This window comes from Amblyraja radiata, chromosome 20 (genome assembly GCF_010909765.2).
Source record: "Amblyraja radiata isolate CabotCenter1 chromosome 20, sAmbRad1.1.pri, whole genome shotgun sequence".
Taxonomy (NCBI): domain Eukaryota; kingdom Metazoa; phylum Chordata; class Chondrichthyes; order Rajiformes; family Rajidae; genus Amblyraja; species Amblyraja radiata.
The window spans coordinates 8607589-8621521 of NC_045975.1; the positions used below are offsets into that span (position 1 = coordinate 8607589).

The 13933-nt window shown below is 41.6% G+C and overlaps 1 protein-coding gene across 1 annotated transcript in view; it reads left to right on the forward strand.

The window, feature by feature from the left end:
• Positions 1-13838, forward strand: part of LOC116984560 (cryptochrome-2-like) — a 30276-nt gene extending 16438 nt beyond the window's left edge. Inside the window, exons 6-12 of the mRNA XM_033038749.1 lie at positions 544-684; positions 2103-2408; positions 2914-3065; positions 4867-5069; positions 7514-7594; positions 9987-10138; positions 12013-13838. Of these exons, the coding sequence (XP_032894640.1) occupies positions 544-684; positions 2103-2408; positions 2914-3065; positions 4867-5069; positions 7514-7594; positions 9987-10138; positions 12013-12027 (1050 nt within the window). The 3' untranslated portion in view covers positions 12028-13838. The remainder of the gene's footprint in view (positions 1-543; positions 685-2102; positions 2409-2913; positions 3066-4866; positions 5070-7513; positions 7595-9986; positions 10139-12012) is intronic.
• The last annotated feature ends 95 nt before the right edge of the window (positions 13839-13933 follow it).

Here is a 13933-nt window from a genome sequence, read left to right on the forward strand (position 1 = left end):
TAGAGTTGCTGCCTCACAGCCAGTGGCGGACTGGCCAGGGTGTCAGCTTGCCCGATGGCAAGTGGGCCCCTGATGAAGTGATAGCAAGTGATGGCAAGTGGGCCCCTGTTAACTAATAGCATTGTAGTTGTGGGTGGGTCCCCTTTGTCTCCTGGCAACCAATACTTTTAGGTCCAGTCCACTGCTCACAGCACCAGAGACCCGGGTACAATCCTGACCTCTGATGCTGTCTGTGTGAAGTCTGACTGCGTGGTTTTCCTCACATGTTCCAAACGTAGATGCGTCTGTAGATTAATTGACTACCAAATTGCCCCTTGTGTTTATATGAATGGTGGAATAGGCAGGAATTGATGAGAATGTGGAGAGAATTAAAACTGGGATTTATATAAGGTTAGTGTAAATGGATGGTTGATGGTCAACACTGACATGGTGGGCTGAAGGGCCTGATCAGCACATTATACCTCTAGGACTCGGTGTAATTGATGCCATTTTGCATAGTTAAGTATGTTCTCTTCCAAAGATGGTCTCTTCTTATTTTTAAAGGCTTGTACTGCTAGTTACGAAAGTTCAAATTTGAACCCAGACTCCTTGATGTCGAGCTCAACAGGATTGTGTCCTTATCTCTGCTTAGGATGCCTATCATGTCGAAAGTTTTATTACACGTTACTGGAGTTTTATAGGATGGTAAGGATGAGTGCACTTCTGCCGAGCTCTTGAAATATATGTTTGAACACACGTGAATTGTTATGCTTGTTTCTGTTTTCCAATGTTGAACCGATTGACTATTTTTTGAATGGGGAACTTGTTATTTTGGTTATTTTTGTGCCCGCTTCATTGATACACTATTGTGGTTCCCAGCTCTCTCCTTGCCATTCATTGCAATAAAGTTAGTCATTCAATAGGGAGGTGTCATATTATCACATATGAGTGCCACTTATTTGACAATCTGGTCTGTTAGAACATTGAACATAGACCAGTATAGCACAGGAATGGGCCCTTTGGCCCACAACGTTTGTGCTGAACATGATGCCAGTTTAAACTGATCCATATCCCTCTATTCCCTGTGATTCCTTGTGCCTATCTTAAAGCCTCTTAAACACCACTACTGTATCTGCCTCCACCATCACCCCTGATAGTTTATTTCAGCCCCCCACCACTTTCTGTGTCAGGGAGCTGCCCTGCACCTCTCATTAAAGTACCCCCCTCTCACTGTACCCTCTAGTATTGGACATTTCCATCCTGGGCAAATGTTCTCCCTACAATGTCCTGGTCAATACACTACAAGTAAGATTCTTGAACATTTAAACGATGGAAGAATGACTGTATATCCCCTGGTCTCTATTTTTGATGTAATGTCTTCTCAGAGCTTTTTGAAATGTTTGACAGATGTAATAGTTTTCTATCTAATGCCAACCAGTTGTTATATGGAGAAATTGGATGGGTTGAGTTTATTCTAACTGGAATGCAGAAGGCTGAGGTTTGACCTTATGAACATTTACAAAATTATGAACAGGATAGATAGGATCTAGAAACAAAGGGCGCATGTTTAAGGTGAGAAGGGATACGTTTAAAGGAGAATTGAGGAGTATTGGTGAATATTTTAGGTTTGTTTATTATCACGTGTACCGAGCCTCAGTGAAAAGCTTTTGTTACGTGCTAACCAGTCAGCGGAAAGACTATGCATGATTACAATCGAGCCATCCACAGTGTACAGTTACATTTTAAAAGGAATAACGTTTAGTGCAAGATAAAGGCCAACTAAAGATAGTCTATGTGTCTCCAATAAGGTATTTAGTAGCTCAGGACTGCTCTCTAGTTGTTGATAGGATGGCTCAGTTGCCTAAAAGGAGTTGCCAGAGGAGGAGGCAGATACAGTATTGAGTAAAACATTTAAAAGACATTTGGACAAATACTTTTATTAGGAAAGGAATAGTGGGATATGCAGGAAAATAGAATCAGATTAAATAAGCATCATATCTTTCTGTGGTGTGCAATACTATGATTCTATGATAATTTATGATCATTAATTTTTAATGTTGATGGCTATCAAGAAAGTGATAACTATTCTGTATTTCATAATGTTACATTTTGTTTGGATAAAGGATCACAACAAATCACCTCTTCCTCTATATGGGGAGCTCCTTCGGCGGGAGTTCTTCTACACTGCAGCAACAAATAACCCACGCTTTGACAGAATGGAGGGAAACCCTGTTTGCGTGCAGATTCCGTGGGACAAGAACCAACAAGCCCTCGCGAAGTGGGCGGACGGACAAACGGGATTCCCCTGGATTGATGCAATCATGAAACAACTACGGCAAGAGGGTTGGATTCACCATCTCGCCAGGCGAGCAGTCGGCTGCTTCCTGACAAGAAGTGATCTCTGGATTAGTTGGGAAGAAGGCATGAAGGTGAATATTTTAAATGTAATGATGAATGCAAGTTTCCGTCCAAGCTAGTTCTTTCACTGCCCAAGCAGGTGCTGGAGTCACTCAGCAGGTCGGGCAGCATCTCTGGAGGAAAAGGATGGGTGATGTTTTGGGTCGGAACCTTACTTCAGACTGAAGGTAGAGGGGAGGGAACTGTAAGAAATCAACTTTCATACCGCTGGTTTGTAAGTTCCCCAAGCAAAATATGAGGTGTTGTTCCTCCAATTTGCGTATGGACTCGCTCTATCAGTAGAGGAGTCCCAAGACAGAAAGGTTAGTACGGGAATGGGAAGGGGAGTTAAAATATTTGGCAACTGGGAGATCGCTTAGGCCAAGGTGGACTGAGCATAAGTGATCAGCGAAACACTTGGTTGCACTTCTGTTTTTGTCCTTCACTAAACCCAGAATTGAGCCCATCCGAATGAATCGGAGATGAAAATTGCCTATCCCAGCTCACAAATGTTTAATTAAATTTTACTCTCTTTAGGTTTTTAATGAGTTGCTTCTCGATGCTGACTTCAGCGTGAGTGCTGGCTGGTGGATGTGGCTGTCGTGCAGTGCCTTCTTCCAGAGGTTCCTTCCATGTTATTGCCCTGTTGCTTTTGGGAGAAGGACTGATCCGAATGGCGACTATGTCAGGTGAGGCTTAAGTGTTACTGTGGAAAAATTCTTCCAATCAAAGCTGCACCTTTCTGTTATTTGTTCTGGGGATGAATTCACAGCATAAAAATAGGAGGAGCATAATAAAACATTAGTTGTCAGGGTCTATTGCTAAGTAGGAAAGAGATCCTCCATTAATTACATAGGTTTGTAGGACGTTTCCAGGTTACATAGAAACATAGAAAATAGGTGCAGGAGTAGGCCATTTGGCCCTTTGAGTCAGCACCGCCATTCAATATGATCATCCTAAATGAGTACCCCGTTCCTGCTTTCTCCCCATATGCCTTGATTCCGTTAGCCCTAAGAGCTATATCTAATCTCTCTTGAATATATCTAGTGATTTAGCTTCTACTGCTTTCTGTGGCAGAGAATTCCAGATTCACAACTCTCTGGGTGAAAAAGTTTTTCATCATCTCAGTCCTAAATGACCTACTCCTTAATCTTAAACTGTGACCCCTGGTTCTGGACTTCCCCAACATGGGGAACATTTTTCTTGCATCTAGCCTGTCCAATCCCTTAAGAATTGTATATGTTTTTATGTTACCCTCTCATCCTTGTACATTCCGGTGAATATAAGCCCTTTTGATCCATTATGACAGGGTTCTGATGCTAACAATTGTTCGAAACCCAAACTGCAAGTCAGAAATGAACAAAATTTGGGCGGGAGAGAGGATCACAGACGTAGCAGTGACAGGAGACCCAGCCGGTCTCACAGGCCCAGGAAGTGAGTGAGTGTCAACCTTTTCCCTCAACTCGACCTTCCCATGCAAACCAGGTTCCCGAGTACCGATGAATGGCCATTACCGTAAATCTCCGAGTTCGAATCAGGGCAAACTCGGGAGAACACTTGGAATGAACTCGTACCGTGGGACAGGGGTTTAAGTGCCTAAAAAACAGTCCATACCAGTCTTGGAAAATACACTTCAACTGAGAATCAACAACCCTCGTATGTGGAGAATTGCATGGATTTAAAAACATCTGAGTGAAGAGATTCAGGGTACATCGTCATCTCCATTGTTATCAGACTTCTGAATGGTCCTTCCACAAGCTAGGGTACAGTCCAGATTTTCCGACCTACTTCATTACGGACATTGGCCTTTTTCTCTGGAACCATTAAGCTATAATGCTGAGAAACTATATTCTGCACTCAGGTTGGTATTTTTTCTCTTCGTTCTATCTAGTATATCACTTCATTGCATTCATGTATAGTGCTACTGTATCTGAAGGTGGACACAAAATGCTGGAGATTTGTGTCTATCTTTGGTTTAAACCAGCATCTGTGTTTCTTTGTTAACTTATTATCGTAATATCTGATTGGATAGCACACAAACAAAAGCTATTCATTATATCTCGGTACACCTGACAATAATAATCCTAAAATGTTGAAACAATGAACTGCTGGTGCTGGTTTACAAAGAAAGACACAAAATGCTGGAGTAACACAACTGGTCAGGAAGCATCCCTGGAGAACATGGATAGGTGACGTTTTGGGTCGTGCCTTTCTGCAGATAGAAACCTAAACCTGATCAGAACTAAACAATAAACTGCTTATTCCATGACCCCTCTGATCCGGGACTCTCCCCTCCCACCACACCTTCCCCCTTCCTTGTCCCCCTCCCCACATGCTCCCCAAAGAAATAGCCAGGTTTGTGTTTACTTGTCTTTTATTTTTGAGTACGTTGAATTTGTAGCTGGACAACTCATCACTGTTGGGGTTAAGTAGAAGCAGAAGGATGTTACGAGTGACAGTATCTGTTTTTTCTTTGCTTTCTGGACGCAGGCAATATCTACCAATCCTAAGAGGATATCCTACGAAGTACATCCACGATCCATGGAATGCTCCTGTTGAGGTTCAGGCAGCTGCAAAGTGCATCATAGGTGTTCATTACCCCAGACCAATGGTCAATCACATTGAAGCAATTCGACTGAACACTGAACGAATGAAGCAGATTTATCTACAACTGTCTCATGATAAGGGACTCTGTAAGTTGCAGCCCCAAAAATGAGCTTGTTATCGTATTATGAGGACAGTTTTATGTTGCTCCACTCGATGCAGTACTTGTCTTGAATAACTATGACTTACTTGTCTATGGTTGATGTGGGCCAATAAATTTCTACATGGAACTTTTAGTTTTAAGAAAAAACATTTGTTGTCAATTGAGAGGTGGCACAGTGGCTCAGCAAGTCGATCTGCTGCCTCGCAGTGTCAGAAACCCGCGTCTGACCTCGGGTGCTATCTGTGTGGAGTTTGCACGTACTCCTTATGATGATGTGGGTTTCCACAGAGTGCTTCATTTTCCTCCCACATCGCAAAAAATGTGCTAGTTTGGTAGTTTAGTTGCCGTTAAATTGCCCCTGGAGCGTAGGTGAGTGATTAATAGTGGTGGTGTTGATAGAAATGTGACTAAGGCCTTTGTTTAGTGTAAGGTACACCCATACCGAAGTAGCTTGCACTTATCATTAAAGTAAAGCTCTGGCAGATTTTTAGTCTCAGAGGTGCCTGCACTGTTATTGTTTCCATTCACATTCATGCTGGCTGCACCTGCAATGCAGTTCCACAGCATCCCAATCAAAACACAGCCGTCACCCGCCTGGTGAGAATAAGAACCTAATCAGGAGTAGATCAAATTAATTCTTGAGCCTGTTCCAGGCCGATCTAATCTTGGTCTTGGCTAAGTTTCAATCTTGGAAGACAAACTCTAAAGTATTTCGGAAACCCGTTTTATTTTGAGGAAGGGGTAGCGTCTTTTCAGTAGACCATCGTCAGTGCATGCACAGGATGGTCAGATTAACTCACATTTGTCAAAGAGATCGGCCATTAGACAGACCACGAAACAGGTCCTTCGGCCCAACTTGCCCACACCGACCAACGTGCCCCATCTACACTAGTCACATCTTCCTGCGTTTGGCCCATATCTCTGAACCAATCCTATCTATGTACAGGTCTAAATGCTTCTTAAATGTACTTGCCACATCTACCTCCTTCAACAGCTCATTCCATACACCCACCACCCTTTGTGTAAAAAAAAGTTACCCCTCTGGTTCCTATTAAATGGAAGCATGATGACGCAGCGGTAGAGTTGCTGCCTTATAGCACCAGAGATCCAGGTTCGACTACGGGTGCAGACTGCATGGAGTTTGTACGTTCTCCCCGTGACCTGCATGCGTTTTCTCCGGGTGCTCGGTTTCCTCCCACATTCCAAAAACATACAAGTTTGTAGGCTGATTGGCTTGGTAAATTGTCCCTAGTGTGTGTAGGATAGTGTTTGAGTGCGGGAGTTGCTGGTCGCGCAGTTGGTGGGCCAAAGGGCCTGTTTCCGCGCTGTATCTCTGAACTAAACTCTACTGTCAGCTTGGCAGGTTCAGCAACCATTGTCAAATGGTTCACAATGGCCATAAAGATGAGGTAAAAAGCAAGTTGCTGGCAGGTCAGATATCTGGATTGAATTCTCTCTGGCTCATTTGTCTGATAACACTTCGATAAACTTGGGAAGATTCTTACTGAATTCTCATGCAGTGATAACCTACTTGTGACTTTTTAAATACTTGGAGATTTAGTTACATTCTCTCTTTTTTTTTTTACAGTAACCTGATAAATTCTGATTATTGTTGGTTTTGGATCTGAACACAAGAACCATCATTTTCACAAGGCAATGCAGCAATCTCTATAGAACTAGCCTTAAACAAAGACACACCTATTCTCTCAGTTTAATGTAAAATATCTTACGGCATGGTTTTAATGAAGATTAGGTGAGTTCGTCCTGATGTGTTCAACTTTTATTTATGGAACTTAGAACAATACAGCACAAGAACAGGCCCTTCGGCCCACAATGGCTGAACATTTATTCAACCAACATTTCAAAGACAAATCATTATTATATTGCTAACTATGAGAGCTTGTTATATGCAAATTGATTGTTGCATTATCTGTGCAATGACTGATATAGAGAACTCAATATGCATTTCATTGACAGTATTTTAATTTCCTTTTTTTTTAGTTTAGAGATATAGCGCGGACACAGGTCCTTCGGCCCAGCGAGTCCACACCGACAAGTGATCCCCGCACATTAACACTATCCTAGACACACTAGTGACAATGTTACATTTATACCAAACCAATTAACCTACAAACCCGTATGCCTTCAAAGTGTGAGAGGAAACCGAAGATCTCAGAGAAAACCTACACAGGGAAAAAGTACAAACTCCGTACAGACAGCACTCATAATCGGGATCGACCCTGGGTCTCTGGTGCTGTAAGGCAGCAACTCTACCACTGTGCCGCAGCATTCTAAAAGGATCTTTCCTATCACTGTAGATATGAAAGTTTTTCCTGGTAGAGAAGCCTGCGAGATCCAAGTATGTACCATATTGTTTTATATACATTATTTTGTAATGTGTTGCTTACACGACTTTCTATTCCTGTTCAGGTTTACCGGTTATGGCTCTCTCCCTTACCGACAACCAGGAATCGTCCATTGCAAAATCTGATGGACATGGCAAGGAAACTGGTAAAAACATGCAGACATGTGAACTCTAATGGAGTCGAGGGGTGTGGGAAGGGCATGGAGAAATGATGTTAAAGTCAAGATTGAATAATTTGTGATTCTTAGCACATTGCAGCACCGGAACTGGCCCTTCAGCCCACTTGATGCCATGTTAAACTAATCTCCTCTGCTTGCATGTGATTTATATTTCTCTGTTCCCTGCATATCCATGTGGCAATCTAAAACCCTCTTAAACCCTACTATCATACCTGCCTCCACCATCACCCCTGGCAATACATTCCAAGCAGGCACCACTCTCTATAAAGAAACTTGCCCTGTAAATCTCCAATAAACTTTGCCTCTCCCCCTTAAACCCATGTCCTCCAGTCCTCGATACATCTCCCCTTGCAAAAGTTCTGATTGTCTATCCTATCTATGCTTCTCATAACTTTACACATTTCTATCAGGTTTCTCCTCAGTATCTGACATTTCAGCGAAAACAATCCATGTTTAACGTCTACTTATAGCTTATACCTTCTAATACAGGCAGCATTCTGGTAAACTACACGCTCTCCAAAACCTCCAAATCCTTCCTATATTGGGGTGAGCAGAAATGGAGCAGATTTAAGGGTCTGTCCCACCAGCATGCGATTGCATGCGTCTAGCACGACCAAACGTGGTGGCTTGAGCCGTAGGGCCTCGCGGAACCGTCTGGAGTTGTGCGGGGCTGGTCCCGACATCATACTCACCAATCAGCTGGGCAGGAGGCGGCCGACTGAATTTGGACGTCGCACGGCGTCGGGCGGTTACGTCATTACGCAAAGGCACGCCGGGCGTCATTGCGTAAAGCCACGCGCTAGGCTACGCCGTCAAGACGCTGCGTACTGCGTCGAGACGCTGCATACGGCGTAGAGACAGTGCTGCGTACGGCCTCAATGTGGCTGCGGGCCGACAGGCCGTTGCCACGAGGAATTTTTGGACAGTTTCAGTTTTTCGGAGCCCCGCGTGATGTCGGGACCAGCCCCGCACAACTACATACGGCTCCGGCGATCGAAGTGGGACCGGCCCCGCGAAGCCGTACGGCTCAAGCGACCACGTTAGGTCACGCTCGCCGCATGCAGTCGCATGCTGGTAGGACAGGCCCTTTAGGAAGCTAATCGTTCTACTCCTCTTTCAAATGTTCTAACGTAAACTTGTATGTGACAATCTTACAATAGAAAGAAATACTGTTGGGCAATATGTTGTACAAAACGTTAAATGGAGCATAAATTGAGAATGGGAAACAATTTAAAAAAAATTAAAACACACATGCAAACACTCTGGAAAACAAACATCACATAATAAGCACACACTACAACCTACGTAAATACACATCCCAACCCTCTCAGGACTGAAAGGGAACAAATAATCCAAACAAAACCTGTTCCATAGTCATGCTCCTTCTATCAAAGGTAGATGTGTGCAAATTGGTTGTGCGTTGCGTTTAACAGCGATTATCGCCAGTTCAACATGTCCATGTTGCCAAGCGCTTCATTATCACTAATAATAAAGTGCTTTGGAACACTCTGAAAGCACCAGTCCTACCCCTATGGAAATTATATCCCCAGGGTCAATATCATTAGCAACTTACCCTGCTTGGCAACCAGAGTATGCTGAGATGTGAAGAAGAACAAAATCAAACAAAAAATTCTCATCTGAGAGGTCTAATTTACCAACCTAATTTGTTTCTAGAAGAATTAATGGCATATTTACACTGCAGCTACAGTAATCTGTTTAAAGTCACCATCTGGATTAATGCTTCCAGTTGAGTTGCACCATGTTATATCATTTTGCTATGATTGGAATCTCAATGCTTTACAAAAACTACGGACATAGACAGACCCCCTTCCCTTCAAATTAACGTATATGTTCATGAAGTATGCACATTACCTAAAAATTTCAATCATTTTGAGCAGTTCTTTTCCAAAAAAAATTTGCTACAAATGATTTGCGCATTCTTAACCCATTTGATTCCCGCTGGTATGCTATCTAAATCTTGGTTTGATAGTCTGATGGATTTGTAGAGTGTTCTCATATTCATTCAGTATAGGACTATCTGCTCAAGACTTTACTGCAGAGTTGAGCGAGTGAAAATGTCGGTACTTATTTTGCAACTGCTGTTTTAACTTAAAATGTAGCAAAGCAAAAATCTTAATGCTAGACTTCAATTTCCCATAATGGGATCATTATTTAATAGTTAAATCCACCTTAAAAAATGATAAAATATTTTTGCCGTGGTAAAAATAATGACTGCATCTTTGCCATGTTTAGTATTTGTAATTTATTAAGATGCAATTCGGATGACATTTTATTAAGATGTCTATACTTTCTTTCAACATCTCCACTTGCCCTGCGTTTGTATACAACTTTCCTCTAGGTTCTTGCTCAGCGAATCATGACAAGACTCCTAATGTATTTGGAAAACGAGGCAAGCCAGAAAATGCTGAAAATAGAGATGAATTCAAACAAATAAAGATTCCTCGACTGCAAGCTCCTGAGGATGTTAGCAGGATTAAAGCTGAGCCAATGGTAAGTGAAGCTGTTAAATTTTCAACAAAACAATATGAAAATATCTTGTAAAAATGTACAAAATCTTAAAAATTCTTAGGAATTACCCCTAAATTACTTACCTCATTCACCCAGAATAAAGTTTATTTTATTTATTAGTTTTTTCTGCTGTGGCCATCAGCAGCAAAGCCAGCATTTGCTGTCCATCCATAATTAAACCTGAGAGGTGTTGGCAAGCTGCCTTCCTGAACTGCAGCAATACTTCTGGTGAAGATACTTCTACTGGGGTAGATTTAGATCCTGCAACAATGAAGGATTGACAGTATTATTTCCAAGTCAGTCTTGGAGAGTGACTCGGAGAAGCAGCTCCAGATAATGGTGTTCCTTCTGGTTAGCAGAAGCTGCAGATTTGGAAGATGTTGTCAGAGTAGCCTGGGTGAGTAACTGAAGTGCATTTTGTAGATGGTACACACAGCAACCACTATGGTGGAAGGAGCAAACATTTTGGGGGTGGATTGTGATATCATTTAGTGGCCTACTTTATCCCAGATGGCCATAAAAACACACGGCATGTCAGGCAGCATCTGTGGAAAGAGAAACTTATTTCAGGTCCAGGGTGCATCAGAGCTGGTAAAGAGAGAAAACAAATTTGTTTCAGATAGCAGAGAAGGTGGTAAGGGTTTTGTGGAACTAAAATCCCACAGATTCACAACCTTCACACAGAGGGTTGTGAATCTGCGGAATTCTCTGCCTCAAAAGGCAGTGGAGGCCAACACTTGCTTTCAAGAGAGTGTTAGATAGAGCTCTTGAGGATGGCGGAGTCAGGAGATATGGGGAGAAGGCAGGAACGGGGTACTGATTGTGGATGATCTCAGTGAATGGCAGTGCTGGCTCGAAGGGCCGAATGGCCTTCTCCTGCACCTATTGTCTATAAAGGGAATACTTCGGTTAGAGCGAGACCAGATGTTCCAATCTATCTCATTGTGGTCCTTCCCCTTTTCATTTTATCTGCACTTTCTCTGTGTGGCTGTAACGCTGCGTTCTGCATGCTACCTATTTTTCTTTTTTGCGCTACCTATTGCACTTGTGTATGGAATAATTGGATGAATATATGTATGATCTGGCCCAGTATATCAAACCAAGCATCACAAACCTAGGGGTTAAAGTGGACCCTGAGCTTAAATTTGACAGTCAGATCAAGGCTGTTGTTAAATCAAGCTTTTTCCATTTGAGGCAGCTGGCCAAAATAAAGCCAATTCTGTCAAGGCAGCACTTTGAGACGGTAATCCACGCCTTTGTTACCACTCGGCTGGATTACTGCAATGCACTGTATGTGGGGGTTAGTGGGTCCTCCATCGCCCGTCTCCAGATGGTACAGAATGCAGCTTTTATTGCTTTATTGCATGGCTATTATTTTTACTCATGTTTTATGTCTTTTAATTTATTGTTGTATTTCATATGTAATTTATGCGCCTTATGTGAGCTGTTATGTTATGTTCTGTTATGTTGTCTGTTTATGATGTCTTGTTTATTCTTCTGTACAGCACTTTGGTCAACATTGGTTGTCTTAAAGTGCTTAACAAATAAAGTTGGATTGGATTGGATTGATCTGCTTGGATAGCATGCAAAACAAAGTGTTTCACAGTATCTCGACATAAGTGGTAATAATAAATGAATACCGATACAGTTAAAGAGCAGTTACGGTCAGATTATGCTTCTTTGTATGTGCCATGTATTCTAATAGTAAGGCTGTGGAACATGTCAGAAGCCACAAAATCTTAACATTTCCTTTCCCTCCCCTTGTTAAAGGGGTGAGATGTTGGGCAAACATGCTTGTGTAGGTGTAATGTATTTGGGTAGTTTGACTAATTTTCCAATTTTGTACCAACTGTTAGGTGATTGAAGACTGACGGAGCATCCATCTGTGCAATCCCAAACTCTTCAACTTCTTGCAATCACTGCAAGCGAGGTGCTGGCTTGCTTAGCTTTAAATAGCTGCAAACCTATGAATGCCATTTTTTTAATAAAAAACTATTCATCTGTATCTCTGGTATACTGCACTGTTGCAAACCGGCCATAGAAAGTCGCAACAGATGTCCAAACTGGGTTAAAATCACCCTGTCTACTTCAGGCTAAGCAGAAGAAATATTCACCCATATTCCTCCTGCTGTGGCTTTCATTGAAGCTCTACAGGAAAGTTCATAGCCTGGATTTTGAAGTCTATGTGGTTGAATAAACTAGTCATTCTCAACCCAGGGCGCGTGACACCCTTGGGGATGGGTGAAGGGAAACCAAAGTTTACAGCGAGTCCCTGAAGTTTTAATAATTCTGAGGTCGTTTAATTAGAAAGTTCACAATCAAAGTATAATAGAGGCACAATTTGCAATCCAGACACACCAGCTGTGGGAGTGCTGCCAATTCTTAGGAATCCATGGAATAGCAAAGCTTCCTTAAAGGAAGGATCTGTGGTACAGTAAGATGGTTAAAGGGTGGGAATGTGGGGAAGTGGGGATTTCAATCTTAAAGTTTGGAAATAACTTGAATAGAATAATGATGATAAACTCAGACACCAGGACAAAATGCAAGTAGGTGGGCAAGATTGTCAAGGGTGTGGCTGAGTGTGTGGTGAAGTGTTGTAGCGAGCATCATTGGAATTGCAGCCAGTATAATAACAACTAAAGCATGTTGGAAAGAATCTGGCAGTGCAGCCAATGCAAAATAACAGTATATGAAATTAAAAAAGGAATTTGATCTCAATTAAATAGTTAAGATAGCAATTTTTCCTCTTGACTCCTGTGTTGTAGGAAATCACCCAAAATTTTACCCTATTACATACTTTGCCCTATAACATGCTTGTACATATTCAAATAAGATATCATACTGGAGGTTTGAAGAAAATTCAATAGAGGAATTCTTTCTGTAACCAATGTTTATCCTCAAACCAAAATATTAACAACCAATTGCATGATTATATTGCCATGTGGGATCTTGCAGCATATGTATGCAAATTGGGCTGGACCATTAATCTGCTCTAGGACAGTGATTATATTTCAAATTTATTTCTAACTGGAAAATATTTTAGGGTTGTAAATGTGTTTTCTCATGCCAATGCTATTCACAAATTATTTTTAAATGGCGTCCATGAAAGCAACATAGCCATTTCTGGCCCTTTTTGTCAATGGAAAAGTAGATGAGTTAAATCAGGATCGCAGGGTACTCATGATCTTATTCTTGAGGCTATAATTGGGTATTACAAGACTTTAAGAAAAAGAAGTCTGTTAACTTTTAGCAGATTTATTTCCATTGTATTTTGTTCTATTTATCCTTGGGGTAAAACACAACATGATATTATGAAACTAGGAACTGCAGATGCTGGTACAAAGAAGACAACCTGCTGGAGTAACTCAGCCGGACAGGCAGCATCTCAGGAAAACACGGATAAGTGATGTTTCAAGTTGGGGCCCTTATTATAACTTTTGGGTATAGATGTTCATAATTTATATAAAGCACTTGTTGTACCAAAACAATGTAATTATCTGACTTTTGTATAAAGTAAAAATGTTGTCAAATGTATAATAAAAATTCTTACTATAAACCATTTTGGTTGATTATATGTAAGAATAAAAAATAATTCTCACTGGTGTGGCAGAGAACCACAAGACCTTAGTGTTGGAGGTGCAAATATCTGTAAAGCTCAAATGATGTAAAGGATCTTATCTTAAATCATTGTGTTTGTTCTGTTTTTTATTATACATACAGGGTTTCCTTTATTGTCATTCAGACCGAAGTCTGAACGAAATTTCGTGCCTGCAGTCA